The sequence below is a fragment of the Macrosteles quadrilineatus genome, unplaced genomic scaffold, assembly GCF_028750875.1.
Source record: "Macrosteles quadrilineatus isolate MER2022 unplaced genomic scaffold, UCM_ALF_1.0 Scaffold_9__3_contigs__length_116548681, whole genome shotgun sequence".
NCBI lineage: Eukaryota > Metazoa > Arthropoda > Insecta > Hemiptera > Cicadellidae > Macrosteles > Macrosteles quadrilineatus.
In genome coordinates, this window is record NW_026542602.1 from 1,315,313 (window position 1) to 1,333,693 (window position 18,381).

General features: G+C 35.5%; 1 protein-coding gene across 1 annotated transcript in view; it reads left to right on the plus strand.

The window, feature by feature from the left end:
• The window catches only part of LOC129004276 (protein N-terminal asparagine amidohydrolase-like), a 38,250-nt gene extending 20,256 nt beyond the window's left edge, over positions 1 to 17,994 (plus strand). Inside the window, exons 3-9 of the mRNA XM_054432792.1 lie at positions 9,254 to 9,441; positions 10,309 to 10,374; positions 11,600 to 11,785; positions 14,157 to 14,264; positions 14,881 to 14,981; positions 15,627 to 15,788; positions 16,752 to 17,994. Of these exons, the coding sequence (XP_054288767.1) occupies positions 9,255 to 9,441; positions 10,309 to 10,374; positions 11,600 to 11,785; positions 14,157 to 14,264; positions 14,881 to 14,981; positions 15,627 to 15,788; positions 16,752 to 16,877 (936 nt within the window). The 5' untranslated portion in view covers position 9,254 and the 3' untranslated portion in view covers positions 16,878 to 17,994. The remainder of the gene's footprint in view (positions 1 to 9,253; positions 9,442 to 10,308; positions 10,375 to 11,599; positions 11,786 to 14,156; positions 14,265 to 14,880; positions 14,982 to 15,626; positions 15,789 to 16,751) is intronic.
• The last annotated feature ends 387 nt before the right edge of the window (positions 17,995 to 18,381 follow it).

The window sequence follows — 18,381 nt, forward strand, 5'->3', positions numbered from 1 at the left end:
AACGCATGTTCCACATATGCTATATACTGGCAAACAATTCAACAATTACAACATTACAATGATTTTTTCTGCTAAAACGGAAACAACTTGGTTTTCATTTTTAGACGTATGCAAAAATTTTCTATGGTTGTGTCAGTAAATATATCCATCGGGTTTTGTTAACCCAAGTCATCGATCATCATTGCCGATTATATATAGAGGTTGGAACTTATGTAATTCACTAGACTTGTGTAGCCTCTTTGCTGTTTGTTTTTGTAGGCTGCAAATATAAGCTGGCCTTGTAAACGACATAGAGGACAACCTTGCAAATTGTTTTTATAAACAAAGATTGCCTTCGGGTATGCATTTCCGTAAAATACAAGAAACCAAGAAAAGTCACCGGACACATCTCACTAGAATAATCTTTTATCTTACTCAAGGTTATTTTTTATTCTATCTCAGGTTAGTACCATAAGTAGAAGTTTTGAGGTTTATTAGTTTTTTTGTTACTTATCCATTTGTACACCTTTTAACCAAATAAAACCATGCCATGAACAATTGTCATTGCTTTTGCTCTGTGGAAGTAAAATACAGTAGAAACAAAGACAGGTTTGCGTTCATTGTAAATTCACACTTAAAAGAGATACACAATTCAATTAATATTATTAAACCATTGACTACATATACACTAGTGTAAATAGACTAAATCGATGTTATGGAGTTATTTCAACAGTTCGACGCTATCTTCAGTCTTTCATAACAAACAAATTACAGTATGTGTCTTTTTAAAAAGAAAACTGGGGTTATCAATTGAACAGAAATAACTCAACAACTTTCCTCAAAAGGATCATGTTTAACGCTGCCAATGTATCAATTCAATGAATTTAATCATTTAATTTGTATTAACAATTTCTATTTTGTAAGGCCGTAGTTGTGTAATTTCGATTTTTATCCTACAAGTTTCGATATTATATTTACAAGTTGAAGTTGGCTTTGTATTTATTAGTGTGCTTGTATAAATAACTACAGTAGTTGTTTTGGCCGTTCTTACAACCGTTAGGGTGCAGAAAAGGACAATTTGTGTCTGTGGATATACTGTATTAAACATACCACTATAGAACGTACAACACGTGCTTTTTATCGTTATTTAATCAGCTTTGATTTAATTTGCTCAATTTTGTGGATGAATTAAACCAATTTATTAGAAATATAAATACATGTCTTGCGTTTTAGTGAATACCAAAATGTTTTCTTCCAACTTGATCTTTTTGTGAAGTTCAAGCCCAATTGGGCCAATTGTTGTAACGTTCCAGAACGAACATAACAAACCTTTTCTTCTTCCTACAGATAACCTAATCTAACCTGACCTATTTCCTATTTATATCTTTGATTGTTTGTACAATAGTACTAATCTCTTAAAACTACAAATTAAAATTACTTAAAATTACAAAAGAAATGAATGCCCGATGCAAAAAAGAGAATACATGTTAAGAATGCGCATCAGAAAGATTTTCCATCTTTGCCTTTTCTTTCAATGCACACTAAGTAAATGTTTGTAGACAGAATATGTCGTCGAAACGATTTTTTTCTTCATTCGTGTTATTAGTCAGAGGTGCCGTACGTAGACATTTTAAATCTTAACAATACTCTCAACGTTGTGAAATAAATCATAGTGTTACTAATTAGAACACCCTGTAAAACCTATTACATAATTCACAAGGTTTTTAAAAGTCTTGCGCTCTATCAATCGCAACAGAGCCATAGAAAACATTTGTATGTAAATGCTCTTGATATATTTGACGGTAGTCCTACTTTTGCGATTGTACAAGGGAGTATGTTTTATCTATGGTACAACTTATGAGCCTTTGGCGAACAGCTGTTAGATTGTTATCTTGCATGTTTAAATGGAATGTTGAGCATTGAAAATCGTCATTAATACCTTAGGGAAAAACCCTTAATCCGTTCTTTTTACTGCTTCCACACGTATATTTTTACACGGTGACGTATGTTTCGATACAAGTCGTCTTGCCTTCTGCGACCCAAGCCTCAAGGCTAGGTGGACTTTCTTCTCCCAGTTAGACCATGTTGTTCTCCGCGCTGCATCACGCGGTGTCGTCGTTTGTATGCTGGATTACCTTCCACCCTTGTGATCAAGATCAAGCTAGGAATGATTCAAGGTATTTTATATTTTTTAAATGAAAATGAATTTGCTCTTTAGCTCTTTCCAGGTTTCTAAAGCGAAATTGGGTCAATAGGATTGTAAGACAAATGTGGATATGTTATGATTTGTCAGTTTCTATAATTCCATTCCTCCTTTTGGACGTTTCTGGGTTGTTAAAGGAATTGTTTCTAATTTTGTGTCTAAACTCCTAAATTTTGTGTACATACCTACTTAGTTTTGTTATTGCAATATCGATAATTTACTCAGTCGATGGTTTGCCATTTTACAAAACCATTTTGATTTACAATCCCGAATATCAATTAAGAATCTTTTTGAAAAGTAGTATACATAGCAAATTTTGACACTGTATCTTGACACCAAACATTTTATCGTATGCTTTTGGTTAGCCTGTATCGTTGACAGTGTCATCTCTTACGGAATAATTTATCTTGAACCATTTTATGAGATATTAAACTTAACCAAACATAACCTAGGAAAACATGTATACAATTAAAATGGTGCTGGCAAAATAATTGACAAGAACTGTACCATTTTTCATTGATTGAAATTAAAAGTCTTCATTTTTCTGCTATTTCTTAGCTAAAATATTCACATAACTCGGAATTTGAGCTCACCATGTCAACGAATGTATCGAATGCCTCATACAGTTGAGTTCTTGTCAAGGTTGTGTTGAGTCCATTATCAACTAGTGTTATTTCTGGCACAAAGCCACAACAACACCGCTGTAGTCGTCTGACCGAGATACCCAGATCATTGCGCCACCCAGTCCAAGTCCATTTGTTCCTTTGTCCCTTGGGGATGTTTATGACACTTGGAACACTCGTTGGAACTGTGGGATATGGAACGATCATCGTTAAAAGTAGAACTCGACATTTGACAATGTATTCATTTTGTATACATTCTACGAGTATTTTGTTTTTACCCGTGCTTCGCAACAGGGTGAGGATACATAAGAAATAATGTGGTCATTTAAATGAAAAATAAATAACAACCACCATTGGTTGGGATAAAAACTCAATATTACTGTTTATTTTAATGAATATCTATGGGATACACACTCAGCTATGTGGCAAAATCAAAAGGTCAATAATGTTCATGTTTCTTATGGACGTCATACAGTTCCTTGCTTTTGTTATAAAGGGTGGCCCAAAAAAGGTACTCATCATTTCACGGCAATTAATTATTATTTTATTAGCTAAATCTAAGTGCTCTACATGTTTTCCACCATTGTTTATTACATATTTCCATTCGTCTTGTTTTCAACCATTCCTGAAAACTGTTGTGGAGTGTCCATTAAAAAATAAGTTAAGTTACAGCAATTTAGAAGAGTAATTTTTTGGGCCACCCTGTATGTCTTTGATGCAGTTTGGATACATTAAATATAATTCTCAATCGTTCCGCCTTTTAACTATTAAAATTATTTCAAATTAATTAAACGAGGGTATTATGGCACTTGTAATGTTGCATAGCTCGCAAACTTTGGTTCACAAATACACACTCTGAAATTAACAGATTTAGATAGATGACTATCTTCAAGCTAGTAAGTAAACACCTATACAATTTACCGATTAGTATATTCAGTTGAATATTTTGGAAATTAAGGATATATTGGTGGTAGTTGTATCTCTTAATTCCTTACCGAAGGATCCGTCAATCCCTAGTATTGCTTGATTATATTTCGCACATATTTTTCTCGCTATACGACCGAAAATTATTGTCTTTTAAAGTTTAGTTCCACAAATATGTTCTATATTGTCCCCCTAAGATATTATTTCTCTAAAATATAACCTCTCATCCTCATCTATAATCTTGTAGGTTTGCCAAGTTCGATGCTCTCAGATGAGATTTGACTGATGGATCTCTACGTGTAATGTACCGTCTAATAGCCACTTTAGATAGCTTGTTTTTCCATCTTATGTAACAGTATCGAACCCCAAGGTCTCTTGGACGAGATTCACGAATAATTCAAACTGCTAAACTTGTTAAAGTTTCGTCCCATAGTTATACGTCTCGATGTTTTGAAGTAAGTCAGTTGTCCTTCGCCAAGTTATTTGATTATGAAGTAATTTTCTCTCAATAATTAAGATGAGAACCAACTTAATTATTGTTGATTTGTTGCTTTGACTACCAGCTGTTCCTTACTGACCATTACAACAATTATCAAGTTCAGCTGGGTCATAATTGAAATTTACCTCCGAAAATCGAAAGGGAGACAAAATACACGGTGTTTCCTATTTTTGCATTATTTTGTTTCTGTGTTGTGTACGGTAATATATTAGTTTTATTTTTTGAATTTTAAAAATAACTTAAATAGCACACCAGTGAAACACTAGGTATGGCATTGCATTTAAATGCTAAGCTGCAATTATGGTATTAGAAGGAACGATCTTGTTCGGATTTGAACCGGCTACCTTCAGACTTGAAGGTAAGCAATATAACCACTCGGCTACCCAGACAATTTCTATTTATGTCAAAATAACAATCAAAATTACGAAGAGAACGGATTTCCACGTTTACCGTTATGCAGTTATAACCAACTACTGGTCACTATAATGATAGGTCAACAGACTCTGTGCGCTTAGTAATTTTACAATTCACTTGAAGATCGAAGTTCAGTTGCTAGTTGTGGAGCGGCGTTTTTGAAAAAGCTTCTGTGATGTTTACTAAAAGAATAACATAAATATACTTAACAATTTTGTAATGTATTGAATTCCCCCTATAGGGAATAGCTATTGCTGTAGGTCTCATGGTTTCCCTGTAGCAGCAAACCTAAGTATTCATTTTATCTGTTATTTAAATAGGGAATACATATGAAATTAAAGAAAGCATTTTAGTGAAAATCCAATTCAGACGGATGGAAATTCGCTTAGTCTGCAGGATTGCTGTGGCTGGGGGTATTTTTAAAATTAGAGGATTTTGACTGGCTGAAAACAGTTATTTCTTAGGAAAAAAAAAAAAAATAGCCGAAGTAGAATTTATGATCCTCGGCAGTAAAAAAGTCCGTTTCTCTGAACACGTTCAGTGGATTTCTTTTTGCCTACCAACATCTCTTTTAAACAAAGTAATATGTGAATTGAGTAAATATAAACTTCATACTGTATTTGTCTTATGTTGCAATGAAGACATTTCGATATTTTTAAACGCTCCATTTTGAATTTTCCGACAGCCCGTGGCTTTAGCCCGGGGGGAGATTTAAATATATACCAATGTTTTTACTCATGATCTTCTGTTGAGTAAAATTTTAATTCAAAGTTCTAACATACAGTTGCGCTTAGCATTAGTAAAAATACAGGTCCATTTTGTTTATTGAAGATTCTATAATCATTATGCCGTACGTTTCCATAAATAAATACATCAGTTTTTGCAAAATAATAATAATCAATAGGGAAATATTTTCCACAAGACTATTTAATCGTCTATGTATATGAAAGGTACATACCATCAAGATAAAAGGAAAAATACCTACTTTTGTGTTGAATTAAAAGAAGCTAAATTGCGCATACAAGCAAAAACAAGTCTTATGCACGTTGTATATATGATAACGATAAAGATGATAGTATTTTAAATTAGCAATTTTCTTCAATAATTGTACAAAAACGTAGGTTCTCGGTGATAGCTTATTTCACTGTCCTATGTTATAAACTGCCATTTCCATACAAGGAACCGAATGGTCGTACGGTACAACCGGACTTGCTCGATGACATTTCGTGTGGTGAACGTATTAAATTCAAGTACATTCCTTGCCTTTTATCACTGCAATACAGTATTAACACCGTTGTATGTTGTGCTTAACGTAAATCTACCCGGAGAATTCGTAGAAAGTTGTCTGCCTTGTGCTTGCGGTGAAATGAATGATCTTTACGATTAATTGTTATGGCTGGTGTGTGGTGAGTGTGGTACTTTTGTTCAAGGTGCACGAGTTCGAATCCTGCCGTACACTAAATGGCAAATTGTACAAACAATTGTTGGTTAGAGGATACATTTCTTTGTCCTGAAAAAATCTCAACACTTAAAAAGTCTTTTAGTGCTATTTCCATGGCTGGCAGAAAACGCATAACATATATTGTGTACTACAGAATTTTCCATATGGAATACCGGTACGCTATTATCGTAGGTCCCATGGTAAGACCTAGGTGGGTTGGATTAAAAGAAAATTACGTAATCAGAAAAATATTTTAAACTTATAAAATCATAGTTTTTGAGTTTTAGACAGCCACTGATATACATTCTGCGTTTCTCTATTTAGGTTAGACATATAGTTTCCACACGCAATTTATAAAAACAATAATAAGTAAAGGAGTATTACTTAGGCTATTTAACAAAAGTTTTGAACCAAAAGTGTACCAAGTGCCACAAGTGTTGTTAATACTTTTTTGTTAACTTTCAAACTACCGTATATTTTTAAAAATAATTAAATCTGTTCGAATTTGGAAATTTGTATTATTAGTCAGAGATAGCGTACGTAGACATTATTTAAATCTTTACAATACTCTCAACGTTGTGGAATAAATCATAGTGTCGCTAATTGGAATCTTTTGTCAAATGTTACACTTTAAGATTGAAAACCTGTTACGTAATTTGTATCATTCGCAACAGAGCCATAGAAAACATTTGTATGTAAATGCTCTTGATATATTTGACGGTAGTCCTACTTTTGCGATTGTACAACTTGTAAGCCTTTGGCGAACAGCTGTTACATTGTTATCTTGCATAAATGGAACCTCAACTCGTTGAAATGTTGAGCATTGAAAATCGTCATTAATACTATACACCCCGTTCACAATATTTAGGCGGTTTGAAGTGGAAGTTACCCCCACCACTTTTTCCTCTTTAATTTATTTTGCAGCTGATTGACGTTTTGTCAAAATCTCAGCTGATGAGCTCATTAATTTGTGATTTTCAATAAATACCTTACCTACGAATTTGTGTGCGAAAAACCCCTCACCTAATACATAGGATTAGTTTAGTTTAAACAATGTTGTTGTTTTGTAAACATTGATGCTTATCACAACCCATGTGGCCGTTATTGAGATAACGGGTTGATAAGCCGAAGGTGATTAGTTAGATAACCACCCCTCGTTAGTGTTTTTGGGGCATTCTTGGGGGAGAGTGATTTATATGGGGAGTCTGAGCGCCCCAACGCTAAAACACGGACACGTGTTCTTTCAAAGTGTCCTTGGTTTTTGTCTCCAGAAATTTTGTTTTTGGTTTTAGTCCAGACTGTGAAAAGGACGTTTTCCAAATGTATAGCATTTTGAATGTTAAATGTGTCAAAAGTAGTATTGTAGGTCAAGTCTAATAAAAAGACGTCCATCTCGTTCTACATATTTAATACAAGAGAGTGAGCTAAGCTAACTTACAAATCATAGAGACATCGTCTCAACAAGGAGTAAACATACATCAGCCTAGAGTTATTAGATCAAAGTCTCTTTATGATGAGTACTATATGACAAAATGTTTGATGAATTCGTAGTAGTTTTTCGTAGTGTACGATCGTGGAATTGTATAAGGGGTTAAAATCTTTCAAGGAATATGACTCTTTTTCTTTACTTATAGGGGGTTTATCTTACAAAAATTGCTAAGCACGAAAATTAGTACAAAAAAAATTAGCAATAAACAAATTCACAACTGAATTTTGAACGGAAATTCTATGATGAATACCTTGGCGAAGTTCTCATATTTGTATACGGAATTGGAATTGTGTAAGGAATCAAAATAAGGAAACGTGTGTGATAAACTAAAGTGCACACTTAACTACAAGTGTATTCTTTAAGTTGTATAAAATTTAATACCGTTATCGTAAGGTAGATCAATTTCCACTCAACAAAATGAATAACTCCATACTTTTTATTTCCTCGTGGCCGTTTAATTGTTCAATAGTGACAAGTGATAGGAAGATTGCCGACAATACAAAAGTCCAGAGAAGAATAAAGAGAGGAAAGGAGTGAAGGGGGGGTAGAGGGGGATATTAGGGATAATGACATTATAACCAGCTGGAGACTGCTACAAAGGTCCATTGTTAGCACGTGGCTAGTCCACAAGTGTGGTTGGAGTATTCTACAATTTGTATTTAGATATATTACATGTCTACTTTACAAGCTGCTCCTTGAAAGTAATTTTAAATTCGGGGTGAACTCTGGATATTGTATACACTCTCAATGTTGGGTGTTACTCTAAATATTTGCTCATTTCTAAATATTGGTTAACTCGAAATGAAGTGCAATTATGTTTAGTGAGTGCAATTATAAATATTAATCTGAATATTTTGGGAGCAGCGCTAAATATTGAGTGCAACTATGGAGTATCGAGTGCAAGTCTAAACAACCCAAATTATAACATTTCACCACAAATTTAGAAAATGTTTTAAATGGAATTTGGGACGACAAAGACTTGGGAATTTTGAAATAACAATTAAAACTAAATTGATTCGCTGCAAAGTTTAGCTATATTATAATTCCTTGAAGTGACCATTCTCAAAACAAAATTTTCCCTTGCACCAAAGGTTAGCAAACAATTTCGGACGACAAAGACTTGGGAATTTTTAAATAACAATTAAAACTAAGTTGAATCCGCTGCAAAGTTTAGCTATATTATAATTCCTTGAAGTGACCATTCTCAAAACAAAATTTTCCCTTGCACCAAAGGTTAGCAAACAATTTCGGACGACAAAGGCTTGGGAATTTTTAAATAACAATTAAAACTAAGTTGAATCCGCTGCAAAGTTTAGCTATATTATAATTCCTTGAAGTGACCATTCTCCAAACAAAATTTTCCCTTGCACCAAAGGTTAGCAAACAATTTCGGACGACAAAGGCTTGGGAATTTTTAAATAACAATTAAAACTAAGTTGAATCCGCTGCAAAGTTTAGCTATATTATAATTCCTTGAAGTGACCATTCTCCAAACAAAATTTTCCCTTGCACCAAAGGTTAGCAAACAATTTGGTTAGCAATAAATCCACTACCTATTTACTACATCCTGTGCCTTTAGAGGTATTTTGTCTTGACATACTTAATACTAAGGAAATAAACCTATAAATCATGGATGTATCCCAAGGTTTGAATAATTTCAAAATTGAACTTGTGTTCGCAGGATGGTGTTGGTCATAAGCGGAGTGGGGCAGGAGGAGCCTCCGCCAGACACTCGCAGCCTGTTTCTGACACACCCTGTATACAGAGACTCTGCCGCCCAGTTTGTGTCCATCAGCACCAAGGTGATCGGACCGGTCGGCCTGTTGTACGTCCAGCAGAGGGAAATGGCAGTCACGGTTCCGCAGGACAGTAAGTATAACTCTGGCTAAAACTAAGGGTTTGTTTTTAAAAAATCAGGGATCAACCCATTTTGAAGTTACTAACCCAGCAAGGGTTGGTCAGTTTCTATCAAGTCAGCCAATCCAGTTGATGAAATTCGCTTGTTGATCAATCTATAGGACTACCAAGGTTTACTATTGTCTTTGGTAGTCGCAGAGACATCGTCCATCAGCTTAGCGATCTCTTCATTAGTCACATCATGATAAGCCTGCAAAATTTCCTTAATTTGCCTCATAGAAGGCTGATTAAGTCTGCAATCGACCTACCTATAGTGAAAAACATGTGCAAGTGCGTATAACCTTCTCCGATCTCCCTGGACCCTCTGCGCATACAGTATTTTATACCTCCTAACAATTCTCTCCATCCAAATATACTTCAATAGCAGTAGAAGCTTTAGACCGCAGAAGTTAATCGTACTACACAATTGATTCTTAGCGAGAGTGTAAATTTTTTCTTCACACTGGTGTTTGGCTGTTCGGCTACTATGACAAGACTTAACATGATTGGAAACCAGCTTGTATAGGTGTGGTTGAAGTAAAGAAGATGGTTTATCAAATTTCTGCTTGCTCGCTCGGTCGCAATGGGGGACCCGGTTGGAAACCAAAATTTACAGGCAACCCTAGTAGGAAATAGTCAGAAACATAGGTCCAACAGAGACTATGGGGTCTGAGTTTTACTTAAATACCTTTGGTAATAGCTTATTTCTTATGTGGAAAATTTTGCAAAAAAATATATCAGTTACAAGTATAAATACGTAGGTGGTCAGCCCAATATATGTCAGTCTTAAAGTGTTTTAAAATATTAAAATTGTTTTTAACTTAGTTTGCTTTGTTCCAGAAAACGTCACAATTGTTGGATCAGACGATGTCACAACATGTATAATAGCCATCCTGAGGCATACAGGTAAATTTATTTATTTCATTTGTGTGATCAAAATATGTTTACACTTTACACCCATTAAACTTTGTGATTGTTTAAGAAAATCAATTATGCTGAAGAATATTTCCTAAAAACTTTCTGGAAAAACAGATTTAAATTTATTACAAACAGGATTCTCAGTGGTCTTTTGAGTTCAGAACAGGAGAAGTACAGATGAGAATTAATAGTTTCATAGTAATACAAGTATTACGTCTCTTACCTGTGGTATGTGTTAAGTGAGGCTGAAATGTACCTCTTGCATAAATAAGAACAAGGTGTTTGGTAATGACTGGAGGAAAGCGGTTGAAGGTTGATTTTTTTGTAACCAGGTAGATAAGGAAATACTAAAAGATGGTACTTTAATTGTTTTCCTAGAGGCTGAGCGGTCTGTCACTGTATAAGTAGAAAATCATTCCACACTCCGCTTCCGTGCCTTTAAAGAAAATGACTAATTGCTATTGGGGCACCCTAGTTCTCTGGTGTAATCTTAGTAAAGCATTATCAAACGACTGGCCGCTGCACTGGTGAACAATGTCTAGCTTTGGAAACGGAACCAACCACCTTAGGCTATCTCAAACCGAAGTTGTTCGGCTGTCACTTGAGCTTTTTAATGACCCATGTACCGGAATTTCTAAGCTTTTTTTTACCATAATCAGTTATTGAAGTTAATATTTTCTACCTCATAAAGTATCTTATAGTTTTCTCCAATGTCCAGGGTCTGGTGCTGTCGGGTTGGCACACTTTGATGGTGCAGGTACAGAGGAGGGAGTTCTCAACATGGTACACAGGGTACAAGAGTTGGCCATGTCAGGCTACTCGGAGGGAAGGTACGAGCTATCCCTGGTCTCATGAGGTTAATGAGTGTTTCTTGTATGTCCAGGGTCTGGTGCCGTCGGGTTGGCACACTTTGATGGTGCGGGTACAGAGGAGGGAGTTCTCAACATGGTACACAGGGTACAAGAGTTGGCCATGTCAGGCTACTCGGAGGGAAGGTATGAACTGTCCCTGGTCTCATGAGGTTAATGAGTGTTTCTGGTATGTCCAGGGTCTGGTGCCGTCGGGTTGGCACACTTTGATGGTGCAGGTACAGAGGAGGGAGTTCTCAACATGGTACACAGGGTACAAGAGTTGGCCATGTCAGGCTACTCGGAGGGAAGGTACGAGCTATCCCTGGTCTCATGAGGTTAATGAGTGTGTCTGGTATGTACAGGGTCTGGTGCCGTCGGGTTGGCACACTTTGATGGTGCAGGTACAGAGGAGGGAGTTCTCAACATGGTACACAGGGTACAAGAGTTGGCCATGTCAGGCTACTCGGAGGGAAGGTACGAGCTGTCCTTGGTTGGAGGGTTCTCGGACTCACACAACTATTCGGAGGAGCTCTTCTACAACCTCATGCGTACGTATTTAGTCATTTATTTAACATTTCACACACCATAGATTATCAGTAATTCAATTATTTTTTTTATATTTGCCTCATATTTTGAACAAAAAAATCCAAAAATAGTTTTCTGGATACAAACAGTGAGTGCACGAAGTTCTACCTATAATCAATTCAATTCAATTAGTTGTTGAAAAACATATTTTACTGATAAATGTATCCTCTACAACTAGAAAAACAGTAAACAAAACTACTTTTGATTTTTTTGTATAATACAGAATGTTTCAAAAAAGGACTTAACAACTTTGAAAACTCATATAAAATTAACAACAAGGTAAGAGCTGGTATTGGAATTGTTTTAAAGGGAAACACCTCGCGCAATTTACCAGTGAATAATTGCGCCGCATAAGTCACACAATCGCTAGCAGCAGTTACGTTAAAAATGGCTATGTTCACTGGATATGAGCGTTCTAGCTGTGTGTTTTGGTTTGAAGAATCGAAATCGGCGAAAACAGTTCAGCGAAATTTTTGTACCATATAAGATCTTTTGGGGCAGTGAAAATCCAAATGAAACATTTGCAACATGTTTGTGATAGCCCTAAAGTGGAAGTTTTTTGTGCATTGAGCAAGATGAAAATGTATGCCCCTTCATTCCAAGAGAGAATCAGCGGGATAGTGTACCTTGATATGTTGCAACAATTTTGTATACCTACCACAGATTGATGAGGACGACTGAGAACAAAATGTTTACTTCATGCGAGATCGCGCACCACCACACTATCTGACTGACGTCCAGGATTTCGCAATGATCACTTTCCAGGTCAATGGATTGGCCATGATGCGTCAATTGCATGGTCCTCCGTTCCCCTGACCTGACACCGCTAGATGTTTTCTTCTGGGGTTTCATGAAAGATAAAGTGTACCTCTGACGGCCACTCTACCCGAACTTAGAGCATGATTCGACGCTGCCGCTGAGCAAGTTACACCTGAAATGATAGTGCGAGTCTGGGAAGAAATCAACTACCGATGGGATTTCCGCAGCATAACCAACAGAAGCCACATAGAAAATCTTTAGTTTAAGCTAAAAAAAACTTAAAGTGTTTACTTTAAAACAACACCAGAAACCAGCTCTGTACCTTGTTTTATTAAATTTATATTAATTTTGAAAGTTATAAAGTCCTTTTTGAAACACCCGATCTTGTTAAGGTTCTGTTTTATGAGATGAACAAATAAACTGACATTGTTCATAATTTAAATTTGCAAAACATTTACATTTATTCTTTTCCATACACGGTAATGAACTTAGCTTCTTCAGCTAAGTTTTTATCAATATTTTTTAGTTGTCAATGAAGTATAAGAAACTGATGTAACAAGTATATCAGTTGTGCTAAGTCCAAACCAGACCAATTAATCTGAAATGTTTTTCAGTTATAAATAAGCAGTTACTGATATCATAATCATTGAGCAAGCTGCAAAGTCTTATCTTTAATAGCCAGAGTTGAGCAAAACCTTGTGCTAGGTTTTTATAAGATTTAAAATGCTAGGGTAGATTTTAACTCTGCCATTTCATAGAATTTGAACCAACTAAACTTAATGCATTATCGTTATTAAATACCTGTAATAAATAAACTTGGAACAGAATCGGTTGAAATTAAAGAATAATAATTGTTTGGGTAGAATACATACATTTCAACCCACTACAGTAAAAAAGGGGTTTTTTTAAATTAAAAAAGTGCCAAAAGTAATCCATTTTAAAAAGTGATGTTTTTATGTCATGTACCGTATAATATGATTAGTTGAACCATTTATTAGACGTTGTCCTCATTAAAGGTTTTACCTCTGTAATAGCTATGCATTTTATTTCCGAGTTTTTTACGAATTCACACAAAACTGTAATAGATAGCGGCACTATGCAGTTTGTATCTGGGTTTTTTTTTAGTATTGTAATTAACTAATTAAGAACCATGCTTTGTCCATTGGTCATAAGGCTGACCTATATTTAAACAGATCTAAAAATGTTTATGTGTGAGTACACTGATAAATTAAATTTTACGATGACGAGTTGGCAAAAAAAATTTAGCCTGCTATGATCAACGTTGTGTTTCTATTCCCAGCATTCCAGTGACAGCAAATTTTTGAGGAATACAAAAACCTAGCATGTCTTTTGCAACCGCTATTGATTTGAGGGATTTCATAATACTGAAACAATTCTGTAATTGTTGTAGCAAAAAAATTATAAAAATGTCTATGAAAAAGAGTTGTTTAACCTCTTACCACCCAACATGAACAGGTTTTGTAATGATCACCTCAACCAAAGAATATTTGAGTTAAAACACATTGTAACTTGTAAGTCATTATGATTGATTGTGTTGTTATTTTACTTTTCCAGATGCGTTTCATAAGCAAGCTATTGAGATAGACCTGGTGCTGGCGTGTATAGGTGAACTCAATACTATAGTGAGAAACGGAGTACATTGGCCCATCCTGTACGGAGCGGGTGAGTTAAAATATGGGTATTTCTATGTTTCTCCTAAAGGAGAAACATATCTATGCAAATTTCTCCTAAAGGAAATATTACCATGGATCTTATGGTGAGACCTCGTCCCAAAGGCCTACTTTTCAAAGATATACCCACTGGAAAAGAACACTATTATGAATATAAAATTGATTTTTACATGCAGCCTAGAACATGAAAACTCTTGTAGAAATCATCTGCTATGACAACATTTGGTACAAACGCCTCGTTTATTCTAACGAGTTTGCAAACCAGGATCAGACTTTTGGATCAGGATTTCTTAGAGGGTTTTATGAGGTAAAATCTGGGTTTTCCCATTCCATCCAAACATAACATGTCTCAATATCCTGTGTGGGGAACTTCCTAAGCCAAACATCGGCAGAGCCAATACTGTACAAGAATGATTAGTATTGATAAACGTTGAGTGATTCCGAGTCGTGAACCAACGACATTGATAGTGGAAACAAAGTCTATTGCCCCACCAAGGTTATAGTGGAATTAAAAGGGAGAATTCTAAGTATACGACTATTTATTTCCCTAGATTTTGGTGCAGACTAAAGTAATTTTTAATATACTAATGGTGATATCTTGTGTTTAGGTGTAAATGTAAAGACTGGAGAGATATTCCCTGCGACATTCCCAGACAAAGGTCCAGAGCTAGCGTTGCGCAGTGCTCGTCACCTTACAGGAGGTCAACAGGTAATATTTTAGTTCTTACGCTAAGAGCTACAGAAGCCGAGTAAATGGTAGTCTTATATTTGGTCATATAGTTGGTATACCTAACATATTTGTTATGGTTGTATGGCTAAACACAATGGTCTATATACAGTAGAACATTGTACAATAAAACCCATTTTATCCACATACCGTTAAAATAAATACCATGTTAACCAAAAACTTAGAAAAAATTTAAATTGAAAAATTAGCTAGAGCAAGACAACAGGAATTATTATCCATAGTGGTGCCAGTTTGGCCAACAGAATGTAATGGAACCAACATCAACGCAGATTTCATACGGTGATAAGGATAAAGTAAAAAAAAACTATCGGATTTTTTGTAGTAAAATAAAGGCAAAAATGACTGTTATAAGTTGGATCTCTTTGAACTAAAATAGCTTTATGTTTCCAACCATTGGTTAATCAAATATAATTTATCCATGACATCCTCACTCCCCTTAATTTTTTATGATTAGTGTCTTGCTGTACTTTTAATTTTAGTCCATATTGGACTCATTCCCACATGTTACCCTCACCAAAAATCCATGATTTATGTAGTTTTTTTTTTTTTCATGCACCCACTGCAAGCAAGAACTACTTATTCATTAATTAAAACGTTTTGATTCAGATTCTGGACATTTACGACTGTAACCTGGGTCTGCTGAGGATTGGTCCGTTCAACTACAACCCTCTGCGAGGAGTGGATCTGTGGCTTGAGCAGCCTGACGAGGTTATCTTGCAACACCTGTCCACCACCCCTGACGTCGAACCTCCACACTTCGTCATGCATGTATGTATTCCATCAATCCAAGTTGAGTTGCAGATGTTAATGATTATTGGGGAGCGAGCTGGAGTAGTGGTAGAGCACGGGACTTCGATCCCTGAGATCCTGGGTTCAAATTTGCCAAATCACCAATGGATTTTAAATTTTAACTAATTGATGATACCGCAACCCTTAGGTCTAGCCTAAGGTATTGTGAAAAAATATCCGGGGCTAGAGCCTCCCGTACTAGGACAAAAACTAAATTCTCATCAGGGCAAGTAGGCTTAAAGGGTAGGACGAGTATAGGACTAATAGTTTTATTTCAATCATCCGTAAACAGGATACTTTTCGACACACTACCAGCAACAAATTTTTAAGAGATTTTGTTGCTGATATTGTGCTGAAAAGTATCATGGTACTGTACTTTCATTAAATTATATTGTTCTTGTATCATAAACACCTACTTCTTGTCCTTGTAGCGTAATATACGAGGGCGGTTTTTTAAGTAAGGGCCGTTTTAGCATAAGAATCTGTAGTTTTCTTAAACGCCGCAACAAGGTTCCACACCACTTACTGGCATCGTTTGGCCATTTTTTTTACTCCATGACTCATTTACGCACTTTACCCTCACTCATTGTATTTGGGCCATAGTTTTCTGGCAATGAATATCGGCATCACTGACCTTATCTCGCATGTGACAGGACATTCAAAGGTTTAAAATATTTGAAAAACACACAGCGAGGATTACATATCAGCTACAGAGCTGCAAATGGTGTTATTCTGTTATGAAATGATGGTTGTAGGTGGCAAGGAGCCTTGTTGTGGCTTACAAGCGAACTACAGATCCATACGCTAAAACGGCCCTTGAAAAACCGCCCTCGTACTATTGTAAAAGTATGTTCATGACTTTTTTCTACTAGCATTACTTGTGTAAGCTTCAACAATTCTTTTAGAACACTGCATTATTTTGTATGTATTTTTATTTTTCAGATTAGAGCGACATTAAAGTACATTCAAGACAATCCGTTCCCCGCGGTCACAGTTTTCCGAGACAATCGACCGCATTACTACAGAAGAGACGAACACACAGGGGCGTGGTCTCCGTTCCGGTACTGAGACCCCTCCAACGCTGAGCAAATCTACGATAATCAAATATTTCTAGGGAAACGTACTCCTATCAGAATCGATGGTGCATATCGGCTGGTATACTACACATCTGCCTTCTTACTAGATTTAGTTTATCATTGGATGTTATTCCCATTGTTAGAAGCCTGGAGATTTAGTTAGCACAATTGTCACGAGATTGTTAAGGTTCTTCGTTGAAAACTATGTAACATACTGCTCAAAATAAAATACGTATCACAATCTTCTCGAAAGATCAAAATCAAAAATTTGTAGCTGATAGTCATGAACTTTTTGAGTGTTTACAGCTTAAATGTTAAAATCTTTTAGGAAGTTATACATAAATGAGATGTTCCTTGTTGTTCAACATTGTAAATCACAAGTTGCGCCTAAAAGTTAATGATTAAAGTCCATAAAGGCTGTGACCTTGGAATAAATACAATGGATGTCAAGTGATGAAATGTGCCATTCCACTAGTGAACGATCACTTGCCATAGCCAAGTGACGGGAAATATCACTTAGGCTAAGTCGATGTATATAACTTTGTAGATGGTGGATAGAAGACTTTGGTGTGCAAGTGATTAATATTTTATCTGGAGTCTTAGATAAACTCGGAGACCAAATTTGTGATATCTCCTATATGGATCAGCTGAGTGGATTACTTGCCTTTTGACCAGAAGGTTGCCGGTTCGAACCTAGGTAATGTCATAAGATTTTTGAAGCTTTGAAACTGGACACAGCTGTCCTTGATCCTTAAGCTTTATAAAAGGTCCTGGCTAAAAAGAACCAGCTAATCTTGGTAACAATTAAAATTTGTTACTAGTTTTTAATTGTATGAAGGAAACGTTATTGTTTCACTAGTTTTTATGTTAGAACGCATCACTGTTTTCATATCCACCGTGTAGACATTAGTAGGCCATTTCCTGAATCAGATTTTCTATAAATAATGTTGTATGATAAGATTTTATATTTTATTAAAAAGTGTAAAAATCAAGCTATTGCTCTTTATCAATTATATGTTAAAAGATAATGTTAGATTTAAATATTTTGTTATTACCTTATATGTAATTCATTTTTGTTGAATAGAGATATTAAACAGTTTTATTTATAACGTTGATTTTTTATGGTACCTTACTGTATTGGAAATTTTAAAACTGTGAACAATCCTTTAAAACTTTAAATTTTAACGAGGTTAAAAATTAAAATTCCAACCTCGGGGTTTTTTTACGAGGTTAACAGTAAGAAAGGATCATGTGGTCCTAATTGTTTGCCTCAATGAATAAGTATTTTCATTCATTCAATTTTCTTGAATTTATACTGATAAATTCTCATAGTACTCTCATTATATTGTGAAGTGTGAAGATTATAGGGTATAACACTGCAAAATGTCATTTTAAAAATGCAAAGTACAGTAGATTTCCCCTCATTTGGACAGCCTATGCAAGATTCTTGCACTTGCATGCCATAGCCACATAAACAAGAACAAGACTCCTGTTTC